Raw genomic sequence first — 24,525 nt, 5'->3', positions numbered from 1 at the left:
TTCATTTCCTACAACTATGCAGCATAATCAATTATTAACTAAAAAAGCGTGAGATAAAAAAAAGATGAATATAGCACAAGGATTTGAATAATCGAGCACATGGGAAGCAAATTCCATTATATTTGAGATAAATTGAAACTACTGTCAATTCACAATTTCTGGGATAGTTTTTGGGGATTTTTAGAAAGTCGGTAATAATTTTCAAGTTGATCTTGCTCTTCGATTTGAAAAAAAATACCTCTTTCTAAACTCGTAGCAGGAGATATGATCATCAGTCCGTCAAACTTTTTTAATCAAGTAGACTATCATTTCTCTAAATTCCTAGAAGTTTTAATTTGTCTAGGTTAGAAAAGGGTATAATATGGAAACATAATGAAAAAATGTATGTGAAAGAGTAAAGTTCGTATGTGAAAAAGTAATTCCGTTTTATTTTTGCCCCACTTATGGTATCATACATTTGTAGTTGGTATTCTAGCATTAAAATAAATTTAAGGAGCTGGTGGATAAATAATGAATTTATTTGATTAAAGTGTTATGTTAATATGATGTAATGTAATCTTACGTAGTTACACGGAGTATAAACTACGATTCCATTAAAATATAGTCACTAAATAATCATTGAAGTGTGTATATACATCGTAAATGTCTCCATATACATTCAAGTGATCAATGCATATAAAACAATACACCGATCTATATATGTTACTATTTTTGTTTCATCAATTTACTCTCTATAAGAATGTAGAGATAATTAGGTGGAGAAACGAAAGAATTAAATTAGAATTTGGCAACTTGGACAACTCAAGGCTTTTTGTAACAATGGAGCAACTCATAGTATTATACATATGATGAATTACTGGTCATTTCTAAACTCACGCATTAGCCTAGATTTCGAATAAGATTAAGTTTGAAAGAGTTTTAATAATTTATACTACAAATTATTAATGGCCTCCAGAGTAAGGGTGGGCATAATCCGGTCCGGGCCGGAATCGAGTGGACCGGAACCAGAGTTAAAAATTCGGGTCCGGTCCGGTCTAGGACCGGTATTTTTCGGTCCGGACCGGTTTGGACCGGAATGCCCGGAATTATTGTTATTTTCATTTTTTTTCTTAAAATTGTATTTTTATTCCGGTTCAATCCGGTCCAACCGATCCAATCCGGTTCAATGGACCAAAATTTGAAAAAGTGAATAATTTCAGTCCAACCGGTCCGGTCTTGGACCAGAATTTTTCCGGTCCGGTCCCAGACCGAAATTTTTGTAATCCGGTCCGGTCCCGTACCATGAATTTTTCTGATTCCGATTCCGGTTCCGGTCCGGTTTTGAACCGGTGCCCAGCCCTACTCAAGACTGTACATATGTTATGGTCATTAATTAATTAAATCAAAAGAACGCACATTATGTTTTAGTTTAACCAAATCTTGCTTGTGCACTACGTAGTATTTACTCAACCATGTATCTTTGTGTTTTAGTATTGGTTTTACATACTAGGTAGAATTCTATTTACTCATATTTTTAATTAAATTTATATTTACTTAGATTTCTATGTATATAGGGGTAAAATTTGAGATAGATGATCAAAGATTATGCAGCCTTCGAAAGATTTTAAAGTATATTGATTTTTTTGAACTTTTGATGTATTCGAAAGCTTTTAAAGTATATTGATTTTTTGAATTTTTGATGTATGTATATATTTTACTAATTAACCGAAAGGTATTTGATTTTTTGGTAAAATGACATAATAAGTACTTCATATTTTTTTTGGTACAAATGAGGGGAGAAGCCCCGAAAACTAACTACTAACTATAACACGAGGAAAAGCGACACCAAAAACATCCTCCCGAAGGATCGAACATAGCTCCGGAAGAGGAGCGTCTAAATGCGTAATGAAGGAACCCGAATTAATCCAAAGTTTGCTAAGAAATCAGCGGCTCTATTAGCTTCCCTATAAGTGTGTTCCAGCTTGACTGTCCACCTCGTCTCTATAAGTACTTCATATTTAATATTATAAATAGAAGGATTAAAAAATTGGTAGCTTTCTCATATGTTACTCTTATTTTGGTAAATAATTTATCTACCAAATACTTACAAAAAATTAAGATAAATGAAATTTTGGTCAAATAAGCTTAAGCTTATTTCTTGGGAACAAGGCCATATGAGATTTTTCATGATCTTCGAACCATTCTCATATCAAATTGATTTGTTTTTGATGTTTTATTCTAGGCATGTTTACTTGCTTTTGAGCCTATTGTTAGGAATTGATGTAAAGTTTTTTTTTAAATTTATAAGTTAATTAATAGAATAAATAGTTATTGGTTCAGAATAAATGTTAGCAATTAGACATTGTAAATTTGTAACGCAAAGTATGTATATAGTCCATCATCACGAGGAACAGAATAATAAGTAATTGGTTCAAAATAAATGTTAGCTAAGAATAAAAATGGTTAGCTCTACAATAAGAAAAAGAAAATTTGATCAAAAAGGAAATCTATAACAAGTGTCCAATTATATCGCATTTATCTTGGATGAAGCGGATATAAATAAAGTTTTAGGTTCAAACTGAATTTTAAATCATGTCAACCATGGGATTTAGACATGGGTACAAATAATATCAGAATTATTTAAGAAAACTATAGAATAAACGAGTATATAACATTTAAATGGAACGAAACTATTTTAAGATTACAACACGTTGAAGCGGGTATGGTTTTGAAAACTTTATTCGCGACAACTAGGGGCATGTAATTTTTCTATTAAATACGGGTATGAGAAGGTCTGCATTCGTCATGTCCCCTCCCCCGTATGACATCCTTGCTTTTAGGAGTCGTTTTTTTGGTTCCGCGAGACTTGACAGAGTATTTTAGTCGTGTTATATTTTGGGAGCAAAATTCATTACTTTTAGGAATTGACTAAATGTACTTCATCCTCTTCGCAATGATTGTTTGTATTGCTTTTACACAGTCATCAATGGGGTAGTTTGACCATGATTTTAGATATATTAATGGTCAAAGTTATTAAAGTTTGACCCCTAAAATACAAGTTGGAAGATGTTTAAGAAGGGAAGGGATTATCCATGATGATTTTTTTTTAATATAACTCATAATGATTTGTTTAAGAAGCAAGGTGAGTCTTAGACCAAAGGCGGTATGCCGATTATGTTGTTGAGAATTTAGGAACATTAACTCTGTAAGAGGATTATGTAAGGGGATCTGTCTTATTATAAATCGCCTTGGAAAATTCGTAGTAGAAGGGAAAATAATTACAAGTTTCAAAGTCGTTAAAATGTACTTAACCCGAGGATAGTAATGACTTCCTCGAATGCAAAGATTCCTTTCGTTCTTAAGCGGAGACAATATACATTGAATCTGTTCTACACCATAACAATAAACAAGAGTCATGGACTCTTGTTTATGTGTCAAACCAAAGATTTAGTAATGGCCAGCTTTACGTAAAAGCATCAAAAACATTATCATCCGAGGGATTTAGGTTCTCATTGATGATAGAGACCAAAGGTATTAAGGCCATACGAAGAACATTGTTTACAAAGAAATTTTCACAAATTTACAAAATTAGGTGTCGTATTAGATATTTTGCATGAAACTCCAAAGGATAAGTAGTCTTAAGTATACATAGTCAAAGACTATTTTGGTAAAAAAATTGATGGTGCGTGAAACAATAAGAACGATAACTCTAAAATCCAACTATATCTATGAATGTTATACAAGTGATATAGTTAATACCAAATGCTACAACGTATTCGTTGCGTTTTTGTTATTGGAACTGATGATTAATCGATCCTCATCTAAATCAACCCCCGAAATTTTGTTTGCTCCCATTTTCAGCACGATTTGACTTTTTGTTAAATTTAAAAATTTTTACATTACTAGACCATGGTAACTTAGACCAACGCTTTCAGTGATTCATTTTGGATTTAAAAAATTTGCCATAAAATACTAACTTGGTAACCCAATGATTTTAGTGATGCCATAAACTACTAAATGATGTTGCCAAAGCTATACTACTAAGCACCCCCTGACCCCTGCATTCTATTTAATAGAATCACAAATATTTTTTATTGTTGTTTGGAGACTACTAATTCTGTTGAAATTCATTTTGGATTTGATTTTGCGAAAGGTATATAGGGAGCAAATACTCTTAATTATAAAAATAGTCAAGGTAAAATTAAAAATTATGTTGTAAGAGATTTAACATTTTCTTTGAACATATTAAGTATATATAATCTTGACACCTGTTATTTTACATAGCATTCATATCATTTTTTTAATTAAAAACCGATTATTTTAGTAACAATGAAAAAACTAACAACATACTATAACTAAGTCACTTGATATTATACTATTGAATGACAAAGCTTTAATGTTAAAAACACTAATAATTCATCGGTGATCAACTAAACCAACCACGAATTTTTTTTCCATCAATGATTCAACATAGTTGAACTTTGTTTATCAACTTTAGTATATATTTTAACATATAATACTATTAGGAGCCTCATGCATCGCACGGGCTTTTCAACTAGTAGATAAGATTATGGTATAGAGTTCAGAGATAAACTATAGAATTTCAAAATATAGGAATACACCATAAAATTTCAAAAACTTGAGGATACACATCAGAATACCTTTTTATTTTTATTTTATTTTTTATTTCCTTCATTTTATTCAATTGCACATATTCCACACGCTCACGCAAAATACATTTTTTTTTATTCAATTGCACATATTCCACACGCTCACGCAAAATACATTCACTTCCATTTTTATACTCCCTCCGTCCCGGTCATTTGTTATCCTTTTCTATTTTCGGGTGTCTCAGTCATTTGTTGTCCTTTCTATTTTAAGAATGAACTTGATGAGTAATTTGATCATTCACACTCAATTTGTTCCACTTGTCATTTAGCTATTGGCCCTCACCTCTTTCCTTGGTCTTTGTGCCAAAATCAAAGGACAACAAATGACCGGGACGGAGTATTAATTTTTCCGAGAAGGAATGATTTAGTCAAACTCCCCCTTCTAACATTTTTCCGCCATTGTAGAACTTATCTCTTAAGCTTTCTCTCTCTTCGTCCGCCATTTTTACGAGATTCACCATAGAAATGGGAGCTGCGAGCATCTCGGACGCCATGGATGCATCATCCCAAGCTCAATTAATTACAAACAACGACATTTCTGAGATCTTATCGTCTTCTCTCTCCGTCGACACTTCTCTCCCTCTTCCCGCCATGTTTCCTCGCATCATGTAATTTCCTCTTTCTCCTCTCTAAAATTAGGTTTTATTCAATTGTTGAGCATTATTGAGCTGAAATCGTCAATGTTCTTGTTTGTTTCACCTCTTTCGATTGATTATTTGATTGATTGATTGATTTTAGTAGTTTGATTTGATGAATGATACGATTGTTGCAGAGAATTGTGCAAGGATTTGTTCAAAAAATGGTCGAATTTGAATGATTCTCACTTTTCCGTGGAAACTGTTTCGGGTGGAATCACTAATTTATGTGAGTGAATTATCATTATTCTTACGAATTTTAGCTTATTATCGACTCCTTCCATTCAGTTTCAACTTACCTATTTGCGTTTCGAACGCAAAACTTCTGAACTTTGACCGTAAATAAGTCGAGAAATATCATAATTTGAAATATGACACGTGTATTTACACTATCAAAAAAAATCTTTCACTAAATAGTATTTTCAACAGAAAGTAATACAGTAACACATAATTAGAGAAAAACATGGTTAAAGTAGCGTCTTGGAGACGTGTGCAAAAGCAATTGAGTAAGTTGGAGTTGAAGGGAGGAGAGTACATGATACTCCTAATGTTTGTTTTAAATTGCTATATGTCTCTTTCATGGTTGTTTTCGCCATGGTTGCCTAATCTGTAGTATGTTCCAGTACAAATATGTATCCCTCCGATTCTTTAGAATTGCCCCATTTGATTAAAATACTCATCACAAATCTTAAAAAGTGGAGCAATTCTAAAGAATCGGAGGTAGTAATACGCACTAATTCGCCCTTTTTACACTGTATACGAATATTTTAAACCAAAAAGCATAATACGCGTACAGATATGAAATGCGTGGGAATTGATTTGCAATTCACTAGGATTTGAGGGAATCTGATCACCCAAGTTCCGGCACATTTAGAATTTTATTATAGGAGCTAGATTTGGGTAAGAACGTCTTAATTTCCAGGCTCGGAGTTTGTGCAGTTTGTAACGTTTGGGGATCATGAATTTTAAATTATAGATTTACAGTATCTGAAAGCTTACAAAATTTTGAAAGTTAAGATGATGTGTGTTGTGACCATAAGCAATAGACCATCTCACCATCTGATATAAGAATTTATGGGGGTTATTGATGTGTTTGCTTGACATGATGTGTAGTATTGAAGGTTACAGTGAAAGATGAAAACAACCAAGAGGATTCGGTGGCAGTAAGATTGTATGGACCAAACACTGAGTATGTTATCAACCGGGACAGAGAGTTAGTGGTAAGGTCTCTAATTTTAAGTTATTCTTGGGTATTGATTTCTGTCGTTAAAGATAATGTGTGCATCGTTAAAGATAATGTGTGCATTAATGTGTCTATTTGATTAATGCTTTTGTATGACATGAAAGTATTTAACTGTGAATCGTGTACTTATCACATCATAACTTATATGCGTAATTATGATGAATAACAAGGCGTGCTTCTATCTATCTTACAATTTTTAGTTTATTTATTTTAATTTTTAATAATTTTTTTTTTATGTTGAAGATTATTCTAGCTAGGCTTTAGTCTCTGGAATGATGACTGTGAATTCAAATTGAGGAGTAATCTTAGAGAAGCAAAAGATACTTTTGGAGATACTGTTACACTTTGTACTTCTTGTCTCAAAACCGGATCATATTGCAAGTCAGAAAGTCATACGAATGTTGTTTGTAAAAATAAAAATGTAGAATTGCCAGTCATACGCATACATGAATACATGATGCATCGTACACCTATTTTAATCTTCGCTGGAAACATGGAATCTAACTTTTGATTAGATAAGTTAATTCTCTTGTTTTACTATTCCATTTGCGGCTGCCTTTTACGGACTGGGGCAATGTTGTTAAGTTTGGTCAAAAGCTCATTCTTTTATCCATACTGGTTGTAGGCCATAAGATACCTCTCGGCTGCAGGATTTGGTGCCAAATTGCTCGCACTTTTTGGGAATGGCATGGTTCAATCATTCATCGAGGCACGTACATTTACTCCCTCTGGTATGTTTTCTGTCTTGATCTAGCCCACATTCCCATCCTGTTCTACTTATTTTTTGGTGTACGTAGGACATGACTGGCACTAACCTTTGAGCCCACAATTAGCTGACTCGTAAAAATTCCTGCTGCACTTGTAACATATTGTTTGGGAATCTTGGTAGGATTTATATTTTGGAGAGGGATGGCAAAAATCCTGTAGAATTAAAGAAAATCCTATAGAATTAAAGACTTGTGCCAAAAATCCTATAGAATTAAAGACTTGTTATTCTTTGGTTTTGGACTACAATGGAATAGAGCAAAATGGCTCACTAAACTGGTTGCACTTCTATATATTGTGAAGTAAGAGTCATTTGGTGCAGTTTTGTACCAATTTTCATACAACAACAACAACAACAATATCAGAGCCTTAATCCCAAAATGATTTGTGGTCGGCTGACATGAATCATCCTTTAGAACTGTGCATGGGTGAACGCACACCTCAAAATGCGAACAAAATAGAAAAGGAAAAATGAAAAACAAAAGGGAGAGTGAAGCATAATACAAAAGTCAAGGTAAACTTATAGGTTTTAAAAAATCGAAGTCTGAATTTCTTTTATAAAAATTTAAAATTTAAATCGAGAATAAAGATTTGAAAACCGAAGTAAAATTTAAGGGTCCGGAAAATCTTAAAAGTGAACCATGTAAAAATATATAAGAAAGTTGTTAAAAAGGTGTAATAAAGGAGAGAACAAATAATTTTTTTTAAAAATTAAATAAAAATCCTAAATATGTCAAATAACAACAAATACTAAAAATCCACATGTATCATATCCCTCCATTGTGCCCTCTCCGTCACCATTCTCTCCTCAAGCCCGAGAAATCTCATATCGAGCTCTATCACTCTCAGCCATGTCTGTCTCGGTCTCCCTCTACCCCTAGGAACCTTTTCTGTTCTCCAAGTCTCTAGCCTTCTAACTGGTGCGTCCATAGGTCTCCTTCTCACATGTACCAATTTTCATCTTGGGTCATTTTCAGAGAGTCATTCAATGGAAGTCGTTGTTGTTGTTGTTGTTGGTAATCGGGGATGCCAATTTGACTGAATCCTTTGAGGTATTACCTTAGAGATATGCTTTGCGAATGTTTTTACTGATTTTTGGCGACTCTCCTGCACTGTTACTCATGGTCAGGGCTGAGCACAATGTCACATTAGGGTAAAGTGTATAAAACTGTGAAATTAGTACTTAAATTTGGGTAGTAGGTCAAATTGTCAAGGAGGAAATATGCAAGTCTGGAGTGTTGTTGCTCTCTCAGTTGAAATGTTTTGGCTTGGGACATATTTATCAGTTTCTAGTCTCATGTGTACTAACTTGTCTCTTTTTTATTCTGGTAAAACTATGTGATAGATATGAGAGAGCCAAAGTTCATTGCCGAAATAGCTAAGCAGCTAAGGAAATTTCACGAAGTTGACATTCCTGGTTCCAGAGAACCTCAGCTGTGGATCGACATATCTAAGTTCTTTGCAAAAGGTTTTCCTCTAAATGAACTCCCTATATCTTGATGTGTTCCTTCTCGGAGTTTGTCTATTGCAACGTATTGATACTTTACTCTACCAATGTTAAACAAATGTGCTTATCTTCTTCGATTGACTATGTTTTGTTTCTATCACAAGAGGCTGTGTTTTTAGTGTGTTGGGCATTTTAAGCCATTTTCTTTGAAGAATGATTACATAATCGCCTAGAGGGGCAAAAAAATAATTAGAAAGGTTTTGGTACCTGCCTTTTCTTGTTAGTTTTTGCATCAGTTTCGAGTTCAAACTTTGTAGTTTAAATTTTGATGTTTGGTTGCATCCTTGATTATTTAAGAACCAAAAGAAAAAGTAGTACATTAAGATTTTCAAATATGAACTTACAGCTATGAATTTGATCTTTCTGGTTTATAACTTGCTACACTGCTTTATGGGCTATGCGGTTATCTGTAATGCTCTATGTTTAATCTCAGCTTTTGGTTGCAGCATCAAACCTCAGATTCGATGATATCGAGAAACAAAGGAAGTATGAGACTATCTCCTTCGAAGAAGTTCAAAGTGAAGTCACCGAGCTCAAGGTGATCTTCTGTCTCTTTAAATTCACAAGTATCCTTATTTACGATTCCATTGCAAATGACTTATCGTTGTTCTTATGCTTTTATGCCCTAAGAAAAACAACAGAGGGCCTGATAGTTGAGGTTCAAACTTGTAAATTCGTTACTTAAAGTCAGTATTATGGGAATGAAAAGGGTCTTGTATATCAGCTTTTTGTTCATCCCTGCAGAGTTAATTACTTGTTTCATGATTTTTTTATTCAAGGGATGTTGCCTGAGGCCTCAATGATGGTCATGGGCCCTCATGAGTGTGAATTCAGGATGCATAGTTGTTATTATGTCTTGTTTGTGTGGAATTGGTTGATGCGCCCCTTTCTCCACTGGTCTCCTTAGCCAAATTCTTGTTTAGGTTTATTCTATCATGTCTCAGAAGCACATGTACAACTTCTGTCGCCTTTAGTTTTCTGAGTATCTTCTCAATGGTAAATGAATGAGCTTGATTGGTTGATACACAGTAGTGATACATATATGGGATCATGTTTCTTCAATGATCTCTACACACTTCTTATTTTTCACACAAAATCATAATTTCAGGAAACGAGCAAAAGTTTTTTCCCCTTTCTGTCTATCTTAGGATAATATGCTTTACCTATCATTTCACGTGCTTTGGCGGAAGTAATTGTACGTGAGGTGACTATTTTTTAGTAAATAGCAAATGTTTTTTATTTTAATTGCTTGATCGTACGCAGAAAGTAATATCTTTTGGTTGTGTGATAGGCTTTAACTGAAGGACTTCATGCTCCAGTTGTATTTTCTCACAATGACTTGCTATCTGGGAACATAATGGTGAATGAAGAGGAAGGTAGCCTTTCTAGTTGCTACTCTTTCAAGCACAATCCCATGAATTGTTTTCCTTTGCTCTTGTTTACACTAATACTTTTGCATAACAGGGAAGCTCTACATAATAGATTTTGAATATGGTTCATACAATTTCAGAGGTTTTGATATTGGGAATCACTTCAATGAATACGCTGGTTATGACTGTGATTACAGCCTGTATGTAAAAAATCTTAACTTCCTAATTTATAATCTCTTGAATAATCTATTCCGTCTGTCTGCTTACGATGAATGTTGCTGTGTCTGCAGATATCCTAGCAAGGAGGATCAATATCACTTTTTCAGGCATTACTTACAACCTGATACTCCAGATGAGGTATCTTTGATGGCCGGGTTCTAATTATCTGTTTTTTTTTTATAATGGGGAATTCGTTCTCTCTGTCAGGAGAATCTTGTCACAACCTTTAGAAGGCCATGCCTTTATTTATAACACCCTGCCTAACTACCCATTTTATTATGCTAAGAGGAACAATGGCACCAATCAGGCAATCATCTTATTGCCACTATATTCTGTTTTTTCCCTTCTATATTTTGGGGAATTTGGGATGGTTATGGGAGTTTTGAAGGTGGCAATGTGTCCGGTTCTTTTTCTCGTCGGAAATTCAATATACCGAAATTCCAACTTGAAAGCGTCATGTTGGAAAATGTCAGATTATATTTTAGGGGTTCAAGTTGGTTAGGGTTCCACGGTCATTTAACTTTAACTAGCTAGAATCGAACTGAACTTTGCTGCTCCCTTCCAAGTTTAGACCAGCAGCAACTGTTAATAGTGTTTCGTGCATTCAACTAAAAGAGATTGACCAGTGTGTTTCGACTACCTCTTCACGAATTTTGTATGGGACGGTCATTAGATCAATTATTGAGTCTTGTTATATTCTTTGATAACAGGTGCCTGAAACAGAGCTGGAAGCACTTTATGTCGAGACGAATACATATAAGTTGACTTCACATATGTTTTGGGCTTTATGGGCATTGATTCAGGTATTTTGATATTGCAATTTGAACATCACAGTTAATAATAAGAAGACACTCCATACTTTTGTATTTACTTACCCAGTTACCCTCCATATTTGACGACAGGCAAAGATGTCTCCGATTGATTTTGATTATCTAAGTTATTTCTTCTTGCGGTACAATGAATACAAAAGACAAAAGGATGAAGCATTCTCTTTGGCAAAGCTTTACCTCCGTAAGGTCTAGATGGTCCGCTTTGTTAGGGCACTTGCATATTTTGTCGCGAGTTAGCTCAAATTCTCGGGTATTTGGCATTTAGTCTCTATTCTTTTCATAATTTGCCATTTGATTAAGGTGTCATCATTCGTTTACCGACAGTTCAAGATTAGAAAGGTCTTCTGTTTTGTTCTTGTGCTATTATTTCATTGAAAGGTTAGATCGAATTTTGAAAGTATTTTTCTACGGTTATGTTGTAAGTCTGTAACATTTTGTAATCAAGTTTGCAAAATATAATGTAGCCTTTTTGTATATGAACTAGCTTCATTCAAATTGTCTGGTTTGATTATTGAACTGCAAAGTATGTTCGTTCATAAGAATGCAATTGAGATCCTGTCCATTTCTTCTTCCTTCCATTTCCTTTGAATGCTCCGGACTATATTTTGTTGTGCATAAATGTCATTGAAATTTGTTGTTTTGCAAGCTTCTTGTCTGTCTAGTAAATTTGTTGATGAAGTGAGAAAATAGGTTAATGGTAGAGGTTGTCAGTTGTGGACTTGTAGTGTTGGATATGTGAGACTTATTGATAAAGATCGTCTTAGCTGCCTTAGATGTCATGGATTCGCTTTCTTTTGCTCACAGTTTCAGTAGCCTAAAATTGTAGTCGCGGTAACCTTTTCTTCTTTGATTTTGTCGTTGGTGTCTCTTATATCACAAAGTTCTGTGTCTCTGGATGAAAGCGTAAAGGTGCATATGGATGTGAATTGTCACACTAAAAAAAAACACAAATTTTTGTTTAAGACGGAAGTATTCGTCTTAAACAATAATTTATTACTTAGATTGTAGAAAACTAAAATTATATTAATGACACTAATGTCACGAGTCATGGATGGCAGATGCGTTGGAACTTAAGTTAAACACCACAGATGATGACGCTTTTAAGTGGATCTATGAACTTTAACTCATTGGTAAAAGATTAATATGAGCGAGAAATTATTAGGATTTTTAACGGTTTGAGAAAACGCAGTGTAGACGGAAGTGTGCAATCCAGATTCGAGGCTAAACAATCATTTGTTTTTTTGGAGTAGTTTCGGACGCTTTGGCTACTCACGTAGTTTTAGACAGAAATGACCACGCTTCAGTTTGTTTGACGACTGGATGAATGTACCATTGATCATGTTCAGTGAAGAAGAAGAAGAAGAAGAAGAAGAAGAAGAAGAAGAAGAAGAAGAAGAAGAAGAAGAAGAAGAAGAAGAAGAATTCCATTATGCAATGGAAAAAAAGGAATGGTTAGCAACTTAGCACCAACATGGGAAGGATTTTCCACACCAAAATCAAATTTATATAAACACTAATTTGGCATCATCCTTTGGTTACCCCCAAATACAATCAACTTCTAAGATGTGTCTAACCATGTGTCATTCACACTTAAATCTACTCTGGATGTCGACTATCAGTCTAGGCGGAACTCATCCGATGGAGGCTTGAACGTTCCACTAATTAGGTATGGTGATACAACCATACCCGCCATGAAGAGCGTGAACTGAAACGAAAAAGTGAACTGAGATTAATGCAGGCAGTTGGGCAGCATGAAAGTATCAGGAGCGCCCGTTTTACACAAATAAGTTGTAAAACAAGCTTCGAAAAACTTGTACCCCTACCAAAATTACGGTAAACACAAAAGAGTCTTTTATGAGCGTATTTACAAAATTGCTCATGTATTAAATTATCTCAAAAGGGTATTTGTGGAAGTTGAATTGAGAAATGAGAGGGCATGGAGTTTCGGAAATTTACCACAAGAGGTAGGGTCAAGAAGCTCCAAATCGGCCACAAAGCCCAAGTGAATCTGCAAAGGACCAAAGTTTAAGAGGAAAGAATATGGAGTATCAAGCTATGACTTTGATGAGTAGTATTTCAGAATTGTTGTTGTTCCACTCACAGGCAAAAGGATGCTAGCCCTAGCAGAGTAACCATTGGAAGGGCCGATGCACTCAGCATTTCCCAGTTTTCATTTGTTTTCCTGACACCCCCTCTTGACATGCTTGTGTAGAAGAAATAGGCTACGGTTATAAGAACGCTTCCAAATCCAAAGTACAAGGGGATCCTGCAAGGTTACAAGTGATCATTAATCAACTTATTTTTTTCCTTGAGCGAATCATTAATCAACTTTTTAAAGGAGCCACAAGGGTAATTTCGATGCTGACCAGTATCAAACCGAGGTCACGAGTACAACTCCTTGACATAATTTTACCGGCTAGCTTAGCTGAAATTTTTAGTAATTTTTATAGGGATGTAGATTAGTCACTTGATCCATCCCAAAGAGGGCAATCGACAAATGGGTATTGCCAAAAGGGGGTACATGGAAATAGAAGTTCAACATCCTTATGTAACATTTAATATTCAAAAATAGTAGTCAATATCGAGCAAGAAGTAAATATCGCTTAAACATGCCCTGCAGCCCAAGGAAAGTTAGCAAGACAATATATTGAAAGCATAAACAGATGAGGATAGGCTGATAGTTACAAAATTACTTAAGTTGGGAAAGCTTGGCGATTCAACGAATATGCTCAGAATCTAAGGTTAAAAAGAAAAATGAGTAAACGTGGACCTATTTTTGATATATAGTTACCTTAAACCAATTTGATGATTTCTTTATTTTTAAACATTACAAAAACGTTCAATAACATGCACATTAAATATCATATTCAATTTCTACTATCGACTTATCCTTCCTCCTCCGGATTGTTCAACAAATGGTGTTGAAAATAATTCGAAAGACAAATCACTGATAGCTAGTTGAAAACTATGCCTGCATATCAGCCAGAATCTGCTTAGAATCCTAACCTTGCAATGCAACATGGACACAAGCAAAGAGATTTTTCAAAGTCCGTAACATCTATACTATGTCCTCCCACTTGCTCGTAACTTTAAAATTTATATAGTCATTACGGTATCTACTGGTGTCATTGCTATTTGGCCTCAGGTAGAGGTGTCAACTACAGGTACATACCCAAGTGTCGAACTTGACATAACTCAACTCTGTAAACACAGGGACTCTGTCATAGAATGATGGTAACGCTAAAGGCAGATATCTTCAAAACAAAAACATATTTAGAAATTCCAAATATTTAGCATATTGTTTGTAAAAATGAATCAGAGATTTGCTTGAGAAAAAAAAAAGGTTAAATCATTGAATACCCTATTAAATGCTTCATTCACTGTTACACACCCTCTTTCTCTACTTTTATCAACCCGACCTCCCTTTCTGCCTCTCGATGAGAAGGGTAAAATTGGTTAGAGTTGGGTACGGATTCCACACCACCATAATCGTAGTGTTGTACTGAACATGGGTGCAGCCTATACGCAAAGAGACGAACTAACATAAACGACTTGCTCCCTGCAACATCTATAGCTAACATTTACAGATGGCAATGGGCTTCATACAAAGAAAGGCCGACCCATAAGAGTTAAGTGCCCAAAAGCCTCAAGTACTCTGTCCAATAAGAAATAAGAACAGCTAGTAAACATCTAAGTCCATAGAAAAGGTTATACACCTGGAACACCAAAACTAATCACTCCGCAATTACAAGTCATAGAAGAAGAAGAGGGCCAAAGGAGAGAGCAGAAAGACTTGGTACGAGCTATAAACTTGTCACAAACACTCGTAAACCCATAAACTTCAATCTCATCTTTTTTCCCCACAGCTGTAAACCAAATTTAGATCCTTATAAGTTCTAAGAGAAACGACAGAAATCGCCCCAGGGGTTCCACGAGAGATCCCCTCCAGAAGAAACTCAAACGTCTCAGCAGTTTGCCCACTTAAAGAATGAGGGTTCAAGTAACATGTTGAAAGAAACAGACTTTAAGATAATCTTTGGCTGAAACCGTACACCTCAAACAGCCCCTTTATCTAAGAAATCACCATTTACTACCATTAACTTATACCAGAAATGTCATCTTTGAAGGAACAAAAGAACCAGTCAGTGGAATTCAAAAAATGAGACCACGGAAGGCCCTTTGACATATTCTTTGAGCAACCTTTGTAGTTTCAAGTTTGACTATGCAACGTTCAAAGCCATTATGACAAAATTGCAAATTATAGTATCAAGTATCAAAGGCAACGGCAACCTAAAACACCTACATAACAATAAAATTTCCATGCAAGAAATAACAGAGAAAAACTTTTTTGAAAGGCAAGACCTATATAACTCGTTTTGAACCTCCATTTCAGCGACACTTGGGTAAAGTCCAGATAATTGCGTGATTGCGTCATATTTTACTAGGCTATGACAATAAAGTGCCTCCCTAGTCAGCAAGATAGGGTAGAACCGTAGAAGTTGATAAACTAAAGAAAGGGAAAAGGGTTTCTACAGTCATCTTAAAATGCTGGCTTCAAGATTGGGTACACAAATAAAGCTTGAAAAAGTCCTACAAAAAAAAAGGATAGATAAACCAAATATGCTAGAACACATTATTAACTCTAGTGAAAAAGCAGAAAGATCATGAGTTAAAAATAAACAAGACCGGAATAAAGTTGCATGGTATCTTCAACTTGGATCTTAATTTGCTAGTTTTCTTTCTCCAAATCAAACAAAAAGAATGAGGAACCTCCAAGGACTGTACAAAAGGTGCCCAATTAGTGCTTATAAAGTCACTCAAGGCATCTTATGTATTAAAAGAACTTAAAGGAACTAACATAAAGCTCGAGAATTTACCAGCAGTTACCATATTGAGTTTGAACTTTTTCATACGAAAGCGGTCAACAGATACAAGCCAAATCTACACACATTCTACCAGTAACTTGCTAACCAAAAAGTTCAGACTGAAGTAAAACAAGATTTAACCACTTAATCATCCAAATGAATTAAATAAAAAACAAGGGCAAAACAATGGGATCCCAGACAAATAAGTTACCTTCTAATCCGATCATCGTGCCAAAGGAGATACACAAGATTTGAGTGCCAATCCCCAAAGTATATGATGAATACCGCGGAAGCAATCCAAAGAAGGTTCTCCAAGATCTCAATCCATGTTCTAGCTCTAGGAATCGAAGGTGTCGGAGGCATTGGTTTTGAACATGCATCATCTTCAAGGTCATCCCCGCCGGAAGCATAGCCCCAACTATGCCTCTGCCTCATGAAATTAGCCCCAACTGGTGTAAGAGGTGATCCACCAGACATAATTCCACTCTATCAAGAGCTCAAACAGCTCTCCCAACCGAAAAATTACTCAAATTTATCCAAGAATCAATCTTTACCTATAACTATAAATCCAATGTTCTTACCAAACAACCCTACCCTACAACAAAGACTACTTGAAGCACAATTTTCTTCACAATAAAGTCAACGATGACTAACCAACTAACAACAATGAATTTGATGTGTATATCCAATAAAAAAATCTAACTTTTTCTCAACAAACTATCACCAAACTTTGAAATTACTACAAATAAAATCATCAACAACAAAATTGGCTAATTCTTTACCTCAAAGAATGAAAACCCGCATGGAAAACTGAATTCTGAACAAAACCCATGTGACAAAACAAGCAATTGAACCCAAAAAATTTACCCTAAATTGAAATTGAATTGAACCCCAAATTACTGACCCGTCAAAGAATTAGGGTTCAAATGGGTAAATGGGTATGAAACCCAGGTTTAGATTTGGAATTAGAGCAAACCCAATTGCTGGTTTGTTCAGGTTCTGCGATTTCAGTCATTAACTGACAGCATTACAGACACCTGTAAATTTGAGAGTGTAATAGAGAAATATAAGGAGTGGGTTTCTGTTTGTATTTGTGTATGTCACATGTTTATTGAAAGTGACGAGTTATTTTTCTGGTTTGTTGGTTGGTTGGTCCGTATATATTATTACTGTATAGTACAAGTAGAGTACCCAAGATGCATACCCAGATTCGTTTCTTGTACCAGTTCTGGGAGAATGTTGGATGTTGGACATAAAATGAGGCTTCATTTATGCCATTCTCATTCTTGATCAAGTGACTAATTGTAGAAGATCGTGTTAAGTGTGAAACGTGTCTAAAGTCATATCTATAGCAGTATTACACTAATTAATGTTCATTACTAATCAAGTCTATGAGGCTGTTTTATATCTGTTTCATGCTTACAACTAACTTAAAATAAAAATTTGTGTTGAACTAATTAGCCGAGACATAATATGAATGAGCTATTTGCTTTTAAGATTGTCTTAAGTTTATGATGGTCATCCGTTAATGAAGCACATAACACGGAAGGATGATGTCTTTAAATTTAAGACGGTCCCAAGAAAAATATGTGAATATGATTAGACTAAATCCGATTGGGTTGTCATAACATTATGTTAGTTTTGGCCTTTTGGGTATTCTACAATCTACACTTTGAAATGGTGGTGGATCTTAACACAAATTCTCATTTGTGACGGCGATATCCGTCATAAGTTTGTGACGGGTACCGTTTTCTCTCACAAAATGCCCATTGAGAGGTGAGTGGAAAGCACATGGGGGGTATCCCACCTTTGTCCCCTCTCCCTTTTTGTGAGAGGTCACAAGCTTGTGACGGGATTAGCCCATCACAAGCAAGACTAGCTGGGATCTTAAAGGAAAACTAAGACCGGAATTTAAGTTATGACACAGGTTAAAACTTTTGGCAATACAAGCAATATAACCACAAGTATGAGTATGACTGATATATATGGGTAAGATATGGTATATATTGAGTTTTTGTTTAATGGAAGGACGAACGGTGGATTCAAAGCATGTCATAGACGAAAAGGCTTCTCCCCCCGGACAGGCTAATATGGCCGGATCGGACCACGCCACTATCGGCTTCTATTCAGATTGACCCGGAATTAAGGAGGTACATATTCCAGTTGATGCATTAATAAAATTACAAGAGCTTAATGACTAACACTCCCAGTGCACACACTAACGAGATCCATCAAAGTTGAGTACAAAGTGTCTAATGCCAAATAACCTAGAAACCGTCTGGTAGAAGAATCACCATCAGCGAGTTCCGCCGGAAATTTGCGATCCTCTGTGGGACTATCGTCCAATATCAGCCACCAAGAGATGCAGCCTAGCGGATCTTCTGGATCAACGTGTGCAATCAAGCTGAGCGTCTCACCTTGATCAAGTTCCCAAGAAATGGAAAGAAAGTCCAAATTTGTCTTTATGCCTACTATCGAAGCCTCCTCGTGAAGCCAACTTATGATCTGACTAGCTACCTGATATTCAAGGTCCGCAATAACTTAAATCAGCAAATCTCGTATGAAGGGTTTCACATGTGAGAACAACTCAAATCTTCATGCATTCCTCGTTTACATGTGGGTTTGTCTTTGTAATAGCCCAAGCAAACAGGTTATTTCGGGGTATGCTAGCATTCAGGAATCAGGACGAGCCATTCGAGTTTGTTAATATTGAGTCATTTACGAGAAAGGATCAGTTTGGGGCGTGCAAATTATTTAGGATCATTTGTTCAGTGTACAGGACGGGTCGTCAAGTCAGTTTTGCCATGTTGGTCGTATGTGTGATGCCGTTTCATATAGGTAAAAGAAAAATGAAATTACAAAGTCAATAGATGGCTTGAGCCAAACAATGCTTGAAAGAGGGTGAGATTACCTGCAACAAAAGTACCATTGGCAGATCTACCAAGTCACAGTTGAATCTACCTTTGAAGCTCATTGCCTCCAGATCGCCTTTAAACAAACCGACAACATTAGGGGCGCCTCCTCCTTCGATGCTAATAGAATCATCTTTTACCACTACCCTAGTTTGAAACAATGATTTCTTCAACTGAAGGTCATCTGATCTACAGGCTTGAGATCGTGCATCTAGTATAGACTCGGGAACTTTCACATACAATGTCCAGGAAGATGTCCGTGAATGCCATGTAGGTTGTGTTATTAGCTGGAGGTATGAAACTTTGGTAACCTACGTGATGCAAACATCAGCATAAGAAAAGAGAATGGCGTGCTAAACGACTGCTATGCAGATCATTAACAAATTCAAGTAGAACAGCTCATATTTAACAATACCAGGCTTTCCAACTCCATAAGAACTTTACTCGAGAAAATCCGATGAGAAAGAGACAGGCAAAAATGAGTGACTAGACCCTCATCATCCTTTGTTTGTACAATGGGCTGAGCTCTGCCAGGCAAAGTTGGCTGGGGTTTCCCTTTCGAAAAAATTTCACTGTGGAAAAGTTGTTCCAAATATATCTCGTAAGTTGTGTGATTAGGGCGACCATATTCTATTTTTTTATCGCTCTTGACTTCCATCAAACTTGCTCCGTAAGACACTTCTTCGGTATCTTGGGCATCTTTACTCTTACCAGCATGATCTTGAGTATCGTATGGCTCTAGAGATATGAAGGCAGATACACCTGGTTTTAAGCTCAGTTCCAAATAGTTTTCTCTGATTCCAGTCACACTAAACCCTAAAGATGGGTTGAAAGATTCACGGCTGATCAACTCAAACACCTAGCAACAGAGTCACGAAGGGTAAATAACCACCAGCAACACAAATGCCAAAAATAATGCACAAACAGTGTAATTCACACATACCAGTTCATAAAATATTGCTCTATGGGCATCACAAAGCACTGTATTTGTTTCTCGTACACGGTCATCATCACTGAGAGAATCCTTTACAGTTTCTTTTGGGGATTCCTTGGCTCCAATAAAATCCATTTCTTCACTATCTTCCGAATGTTTACTGGATTGGACGTCAAGGAAACCAAAACAAAACGAGCGACATGAACTTTTAGGTATATTCACAGCCAACATGCCAGTAGAATCGTGGTCTACGCGGACCATTGAGAAAGCTGGGGGTCGTGTTAGAATAGCTGACTCATGCATGGAGTTGTCCGAAAGATCAATCAAGAAACCTTCACTACCAGGAGCATTTGCTGCCAGACGATGCCGCTTGACTTTCCAGTTCTTCTGTAATCTGTCAGTTCGTCACAGAAGTTCATTGATACACGCTAAGGATGATAACTAGAAAGCTAAGCCTGGAAGGCAAAAACACAAAACTATTTCAAATTACTCTGAGGAAGAGCAGAAATGCTGAAACTGTGGATTGGTCAACATTATTGTAATTAGGATCATAGTAAAATTATTTACAATGATAAAAGAAAACTTGAGGATAGGGAAGAGGGAAATGTAAAAGAAAGAGAGGAAAGGGGAGCAACAGAAGATACGGAAGGGGGTAATTTCCCTCCGTATTTTTTCAATTATGGAAATATTTGGGTTACAGAAGAGGAAGGAAAATAGATCCCCTAATTTCTCTTTCCCTCCCCCTGTCCAACGCCCAGTTCAAACAATGGAAACCGGTCTCATTCCTCTCCTCCCTTGCTCTCCAACTTTTGTATCCAAGTCAGCAATAGCCACGCATATGACATAACTCATTGATGGTCAAATGGAGTAATTAAGAGACTCACCGAATGAGAGCTCCATAGAATCTTGCTTCCCTGGCAATCTGATGTTCCAAGGCTTTTGCAGACTGCTTGAAATACTTACCAAGATGCTGCAAGACACATAAAATAGGTAGAACTAATTAGGTCAAAACAAAACATATTGTAACTGTAACAAAAAAAATGTCACATTTATTGGTATTAATCCCTATGAACGTTCAAATTACATGGCTAAAACCCTACCCGATAACACTGTAGCTTAGTTGCAGTAGAGACGGCAAGATCTGATAGAGCTTCGTTTGGTAAGGGCTTTGGCCTATTCATGACAGCTACAGCAACTGCATCATTAGCTTCTACCTGAGCAATAAAACTAAAAATTATTTCCACCTGATACTAAAAATCAAAACCAAATACGTTGATGAGGACAATGTAATGGCGTCAGAACATTTTTGGAAGCACAATTTTTTAAACAATCATCTATTTAGTTCATACGATAGGATGAGGGCAATTTCTTGATTATTTTATAAATATTGGCGTAAATCAAGATACACAGGAATGTACAACATACGGCTCAGCCAAAAATAAAAGAAATGTAGAAGAGTGTATTATTAACATTTCCTGACTATTTAAAAGAGTGGCTGATTATTTTCGTAATGTTTTGTTGTTGGCCCCAAAAGACAACATAATCAAAGTTTAAAATTCAGGTGAGAGTCAAACCCATGAAGGGTTAAATGTCACAACAAACTACGTGATGCTTTGACACATTATCTCTTTGAGTCGCTTTTGGCTTCCCTGTTGACATAATACCATCACTATCATCCAAAATGAAAGCTGTGAGGCTTTACCAATAAACACAAGGGTGTGAGGTTAAACAATAACTCATGATTTTTTTTTCAAGTACACCATTATTCCATTATGAGATGCCGCTATTGAAGTTTTTGCTGCGTAGTGAATACCAAAAAACAATTTAGGCTTTTTACTCCTCCCGACTAACCACAAGATGCAACTATAGGACTGAACATTTCAGAGAAGCATACGACAGGAATTGGAAAGGTGCTAAGAAACAAGCGTCTCGTAATAGCTATTTATATCTTACTAAACAACAAGCTCATATACCTGATAAACCCTTCTCAGCCCTCGTAAAAATAATAATAATAATAATAATAATAATAATTATTATTATTATTATTATTATTTCGACTAAGAAAGAATATTTGGTTGGTTCTTAGAATAGGACCAACATATCCTATCCTTTTGGATAGGATATAGAAAGTGAAAACTACTTGCTATTTGCGCACCTCAAAAGAGAGGTATGACAGGTGATAAGAAACAGTGGAAGGTCTCATAATAGCTAATTATGTCATGCTAATGAACGAGTTCACTGATAAAACCCTCCGTCCTCATAAAAAAAATGGTTGATCTTTCATAAAAGAACAAAACTATACCATCCTTTTGGATGAGTGAGGAAAGTGAAAGCCGCTTGCTATCGGACGACCGCAAAAGAACTGAGCACAAATGTCTCAAATTAGCTATAAAGTCGACTACTTATTGGCTTCAGAAAAGCAATGAGAATAACTGGACACAAATGTCTCAAATTAGCCAAAGTCGACACAAATGGCTCGAACGGAGGGAGTATATGCTTTCGTTGAACTTTTGAATGTTACTGCTACTGTGAGCGAGTATATGATTCCGTTAATTAATCAAACGTACTCCTATGAAATTGACTTGAGCGGAGGCCTAATTTAACTCCTTCCAGCTATAATTCACAAAACAAGCTCAATTCCGCGCCTAACTCAGAAATCACAATCAACATAACGAAAACCCTAACATTTCACCTTACAAACAAAATTCTACAAAAACAAGTAATAATGAAACAAAAAGGCAAGTTAAGTAAAGAAATTACAGTGGCGATGAGGTCGACGATGACTTGAATCTCTTGACGAGCTAACTGCAAGTTCTCAATCAAACCTTGCCACATGGAAGGTCCAGATGATTCCTTAGCCTTCGTCTTCTTCTTCTGCTTCTTCGCATCTCTCTCCACCGCCCATGTGAAATCGATTCTCCGTATCAAATTCACTGTTTTCTCGTCGTAACTTAAATCGCTGAAAAATTCGAGCAATAAATGAAAAAATTATAGAAAATGACGATAAAATCAGTTAAAATTGAAGAGAGAGAGAGAGAGGTGTGTGTGTATGTACGGAGGGAAGCGTTCGAGGCCAGATTCTTCAATGGCGTCGATTCGTTTGATTGGAAGTTTGTCGAGGGAGATTAGTAGGTCGTTTTCCGCCATTGTTACGGATTCCGAGGTTTCGCCGGAGTAATTTAACGGGGACGTTTTAAACTCGGGAGAGGAGGAGGTGAGCGTGAAAGGGGGGGAGGAGAATAAGTGTTTTCGGCTTTTTAGATATGGGTCATTGGGTCGGTTCGACACAATTTGTTGTATAGGACGTTTAATCGGTAAAATGCGTACAATTTTAGAAAATGTAATTGAATCGTAAATTAGAATTTTGTTAAAATTTTGGTTGTTAAGCTTTGACTCCGTTTGGCAAGGCATTTTAGGTATATGATTTGGTCAAAGTAGCTTATTTGACCAAAATTTCAGGTACCTTATTTTTTTTGTAAGCGTTTGGCAGTAGAGTAGCATTTCATTTCAGGTAGCTTATTTGGTTTGATTTTCCGTTTTTACCCTTTAAATCTATACTATTAAATAATTATCATATCCTTTTACGTCATTTCTTCAAAATCAGTTAACTTTTCAGTTTGTTTGCCAAACATTTTTTTATATAATCAACTACCTTATCAGTTCCAAATTTTCAGCTACCTTATCAGTTATCTTTTCAGGTTTCAGTTAGTTTTTCAGTTTTCAGCTACCTTTTGGTTTCAGGTACCTTTTCAGTTAGTTTTACCAAACAGAGCCTTAAGACGGATACTTTCGTGTTAAATGAGAATTGTTTAATTATTTTGTTAGAATTTTTGTAGGGTTATTAATTAATTTGACTGTTGAGTAGTGATTATGTGGTGCCGAATGTGGACAATGGGACAAGACGTGGGTCAGGGTGGCGTGGATGGGGATAGTCGTAGGGTGCGTGGGAGGGCGTGAAGGTGGCGAGATGTTCTGAGGTGAGTTTGTGGAAAGTGGTTATGGGTCATGGACAGTTGTGTGGGTGGCGGGGAGGAAAGAAGGACGGAATAAATGACAGAAAAAAAAAAAAAAAAAAAGGGTAAATTGAAAATATGAGAACTGGAATTGAGTTATAAATAGACTATGAATCAACGTCTAATTTTATTTTGATGACGTGGTATTTTTGTGATGATAATTGACTTATTTAAAAGTATAAGTTGGACTACCTCGTATTGGTGCAATTTATCATAATTCATAAGATGTCGTACGACTTTTCATATGCTATTGCTGGGTATCTTTTGTAATACTCCGTATTTATAAGTCTTGGGGTACTCTATCGAGTAGGCCTTACTCTGTCGAGTAAGGGTAAGTGGCGAAATAAAATAGTTTCTGACATGTTGGGTACTCGATCGAGTAGCTGGGGCACTCGATCGAGTAGGGGGGTACTCGATCGAGTACCTTGGGTACTCGATCGAGTGTCCGGTTTTACGGGGAGTTTTCTCGGGTTTTGTTAATTATGCGATTAAGGAATTTAAGCTTCGTCGTCATTATTCTAAATCACTTTTACAAAACCTAAATTCCTGTTTAAGAGAGAAAGCAAACAAGTTCATCTTCTTA

General features: G+C 36.0%; 3 protein-coding genes across 3 annotated transcripts; 1 reads left to right on the top strand and 2 right to left on the bottom strand.

Annotated features, from left to right (window-relative positions):
* Window positions 1–4,987: 4,987 nt before the first annotated feature.
* On the top strand, window positions 4,988–11,780 carry LOC141605991 (putative ethanolamine kinase). Its single transcript, XM_074424949.1, has 11 exons — window positions 4,988–5,257; window positions 5,422–5,513; window positions 6,398–6,504; window positions 7,153–7,258; window positions 8,638–8,760; window positions 9,246–9,337; window positions 10,091–10,175; window positions 10,264–10,369; window positions 10,460–10,526; window positions 11,099–11,191; window positions 11,291–11,780. Exons 1-11 carry the CDS (start codon window positions 5,115–5,117, stop codon window positions 11,408–11,410), a joined length of 1,134 nt encoding a protein of 377 aa, XP_074281050.1. The 5' UTR covers window positions 4,988–5,114; the 3' UTR covers window positions 11,411–11,780.
* Window positions 11,781–12,699: 919 nt separating this feature from the next.
* On the bottom strand, window positions 12,700–17,191 carry LOC141605992 (uncharacterized). Its single transcript, XM_074424950.1, has 4 exons — window positions 16,295–17,191; window positions 13,320–13,484; window positions 13,175–13,226; window positions 12,700–12,923 (listed from the first exon to the last, which is right to left on the bottom strand). The coding sequence occupies exons 1-4, from the start codon at window positions 16,558–16,560 to the stop codon at window positions 12,834–12,836; spliced, it is 573 nt and encodes a 190-aa protein (XP_074281051.1). The 5' UTR covers window positions 16,561–17,191; the 3' UTR covers window positions 12,700–12,833.
* Window positions 17,192–18,120: 929 nt separating this feature from the next.
* Window positions 18,121–23,228, bottom strand: LOC141605990 (mediator of RNA polymerase II transcription subunit 17). Its single transcript, XM_074424948.1, has 8 exons — window positions 22,985–23,228; window positions 22,690–22,888; window positions 21,030–21,143; window positions 20,814–20,899; window positions 19,939–20,323; window positions 19,411–19,854; window positions 18,995–19,306; window positions 18,121–18,600 (listed from the first exon to the last, which is right to left on the bottom strand). The coding sequence occupies exons 1-8, from the start codon at window positions 23,074–23,076 to the stop codon at window positions 18,274–18,276; spliced, it is 1,959 nt and encodes a 652-aa protein (XP_074281049.1). The 5' UTR covers window positions 23,077–23,228; the 3' UTR covers window positions 18,121–18,273.
* Between the last annotated feature and the right edge of the window lie 1,297 nt (window positions 23,229–24,525).

The sequence above is a fragment of the Silene latifolia genome, chromosome 10 (assembly GCF_048544455.1).
Source record: "Silene latifolia isolate original U9 population chromosome 10, ASM4854445v1, whole genome shotgun sequence".
In the NCBI taxonomy this organism is placed as follows: Eukaryota; Viridiplantae; Streptophyta; class Magnoliopsida; order Caryophyllales; family Caryophyllaceae; genus Silene; species Silene latifolia.
Note: the sequence above shows the minus strand (reverse complement) of the source record. Positions and strands in the feature narration are given on the sequence as shown.

Bases quoted from the DNA above. Each gene is read 5' to 3' on its own strand.
- LOC141605992 (XM_074424950.1), bottom strand. From the start codon at position 16,560: ATGTCTGGTGGATCACCTCTTACACCAGTTGGGGCTAATTTCATGAGG. The intron at 13,227-13,319 runs GTGAGTGGAACA...GGTCCTTTGCAG, and splicing joins GGGCTAGCATCCTTTTGCCT to ATTCACTTGGGCTTTGTGGC. The intron at 12,924-13,174 runs GTAAATTTCCGA...TTTTCGTTTCAG, and splicing joins TCTTGACCCTACCTCTTGTG to TTCACGCTCTTCATGGCGGG.
- LOC141605991 (XM_074424949.1), top strand. From the start codon at position 5,115: ATGGGAGCTGCGAGCATCTCGGACGCCATGGATGCATCATCCCAAGCT. The intron at 5,258-5,421 runs GTAATTTCCTCT...CGATTGTTGCAG, and splicing joins GCCATGTTTCCTCGCATCAT to AGAATTGTGCAAGGATTTGT. The intron at 9,338-10,090 runs GTGATCTTCTGT...GTTGTGTGATAG, and splicing joins GTGAAGTCACCGAGCTCAAG to GCTTTAACTGAAGGACTTCA.
- LOC141605990 (XM_074424948.1), bottom strand. From the start codon at position 23,076: ATGGCGGAAAACGACCTACTAATCTCCCTCGACAAACTTCCAATCAAA. The intron at 19,307-19,410 runs GTATTGTTAAAT...TGCATCACGTAG, and splicing joins TTATGGAGTTGGAAAGCCTG to GTTACCAAAGTTTCATACCT. The intron at 18,601-18,994 runs GTAATCTCACCC...CTTGAATATCAG, and splicing joins CAATGGTACTTTTGTTGCAG to GTAGCTAGTCAGATCATAAG.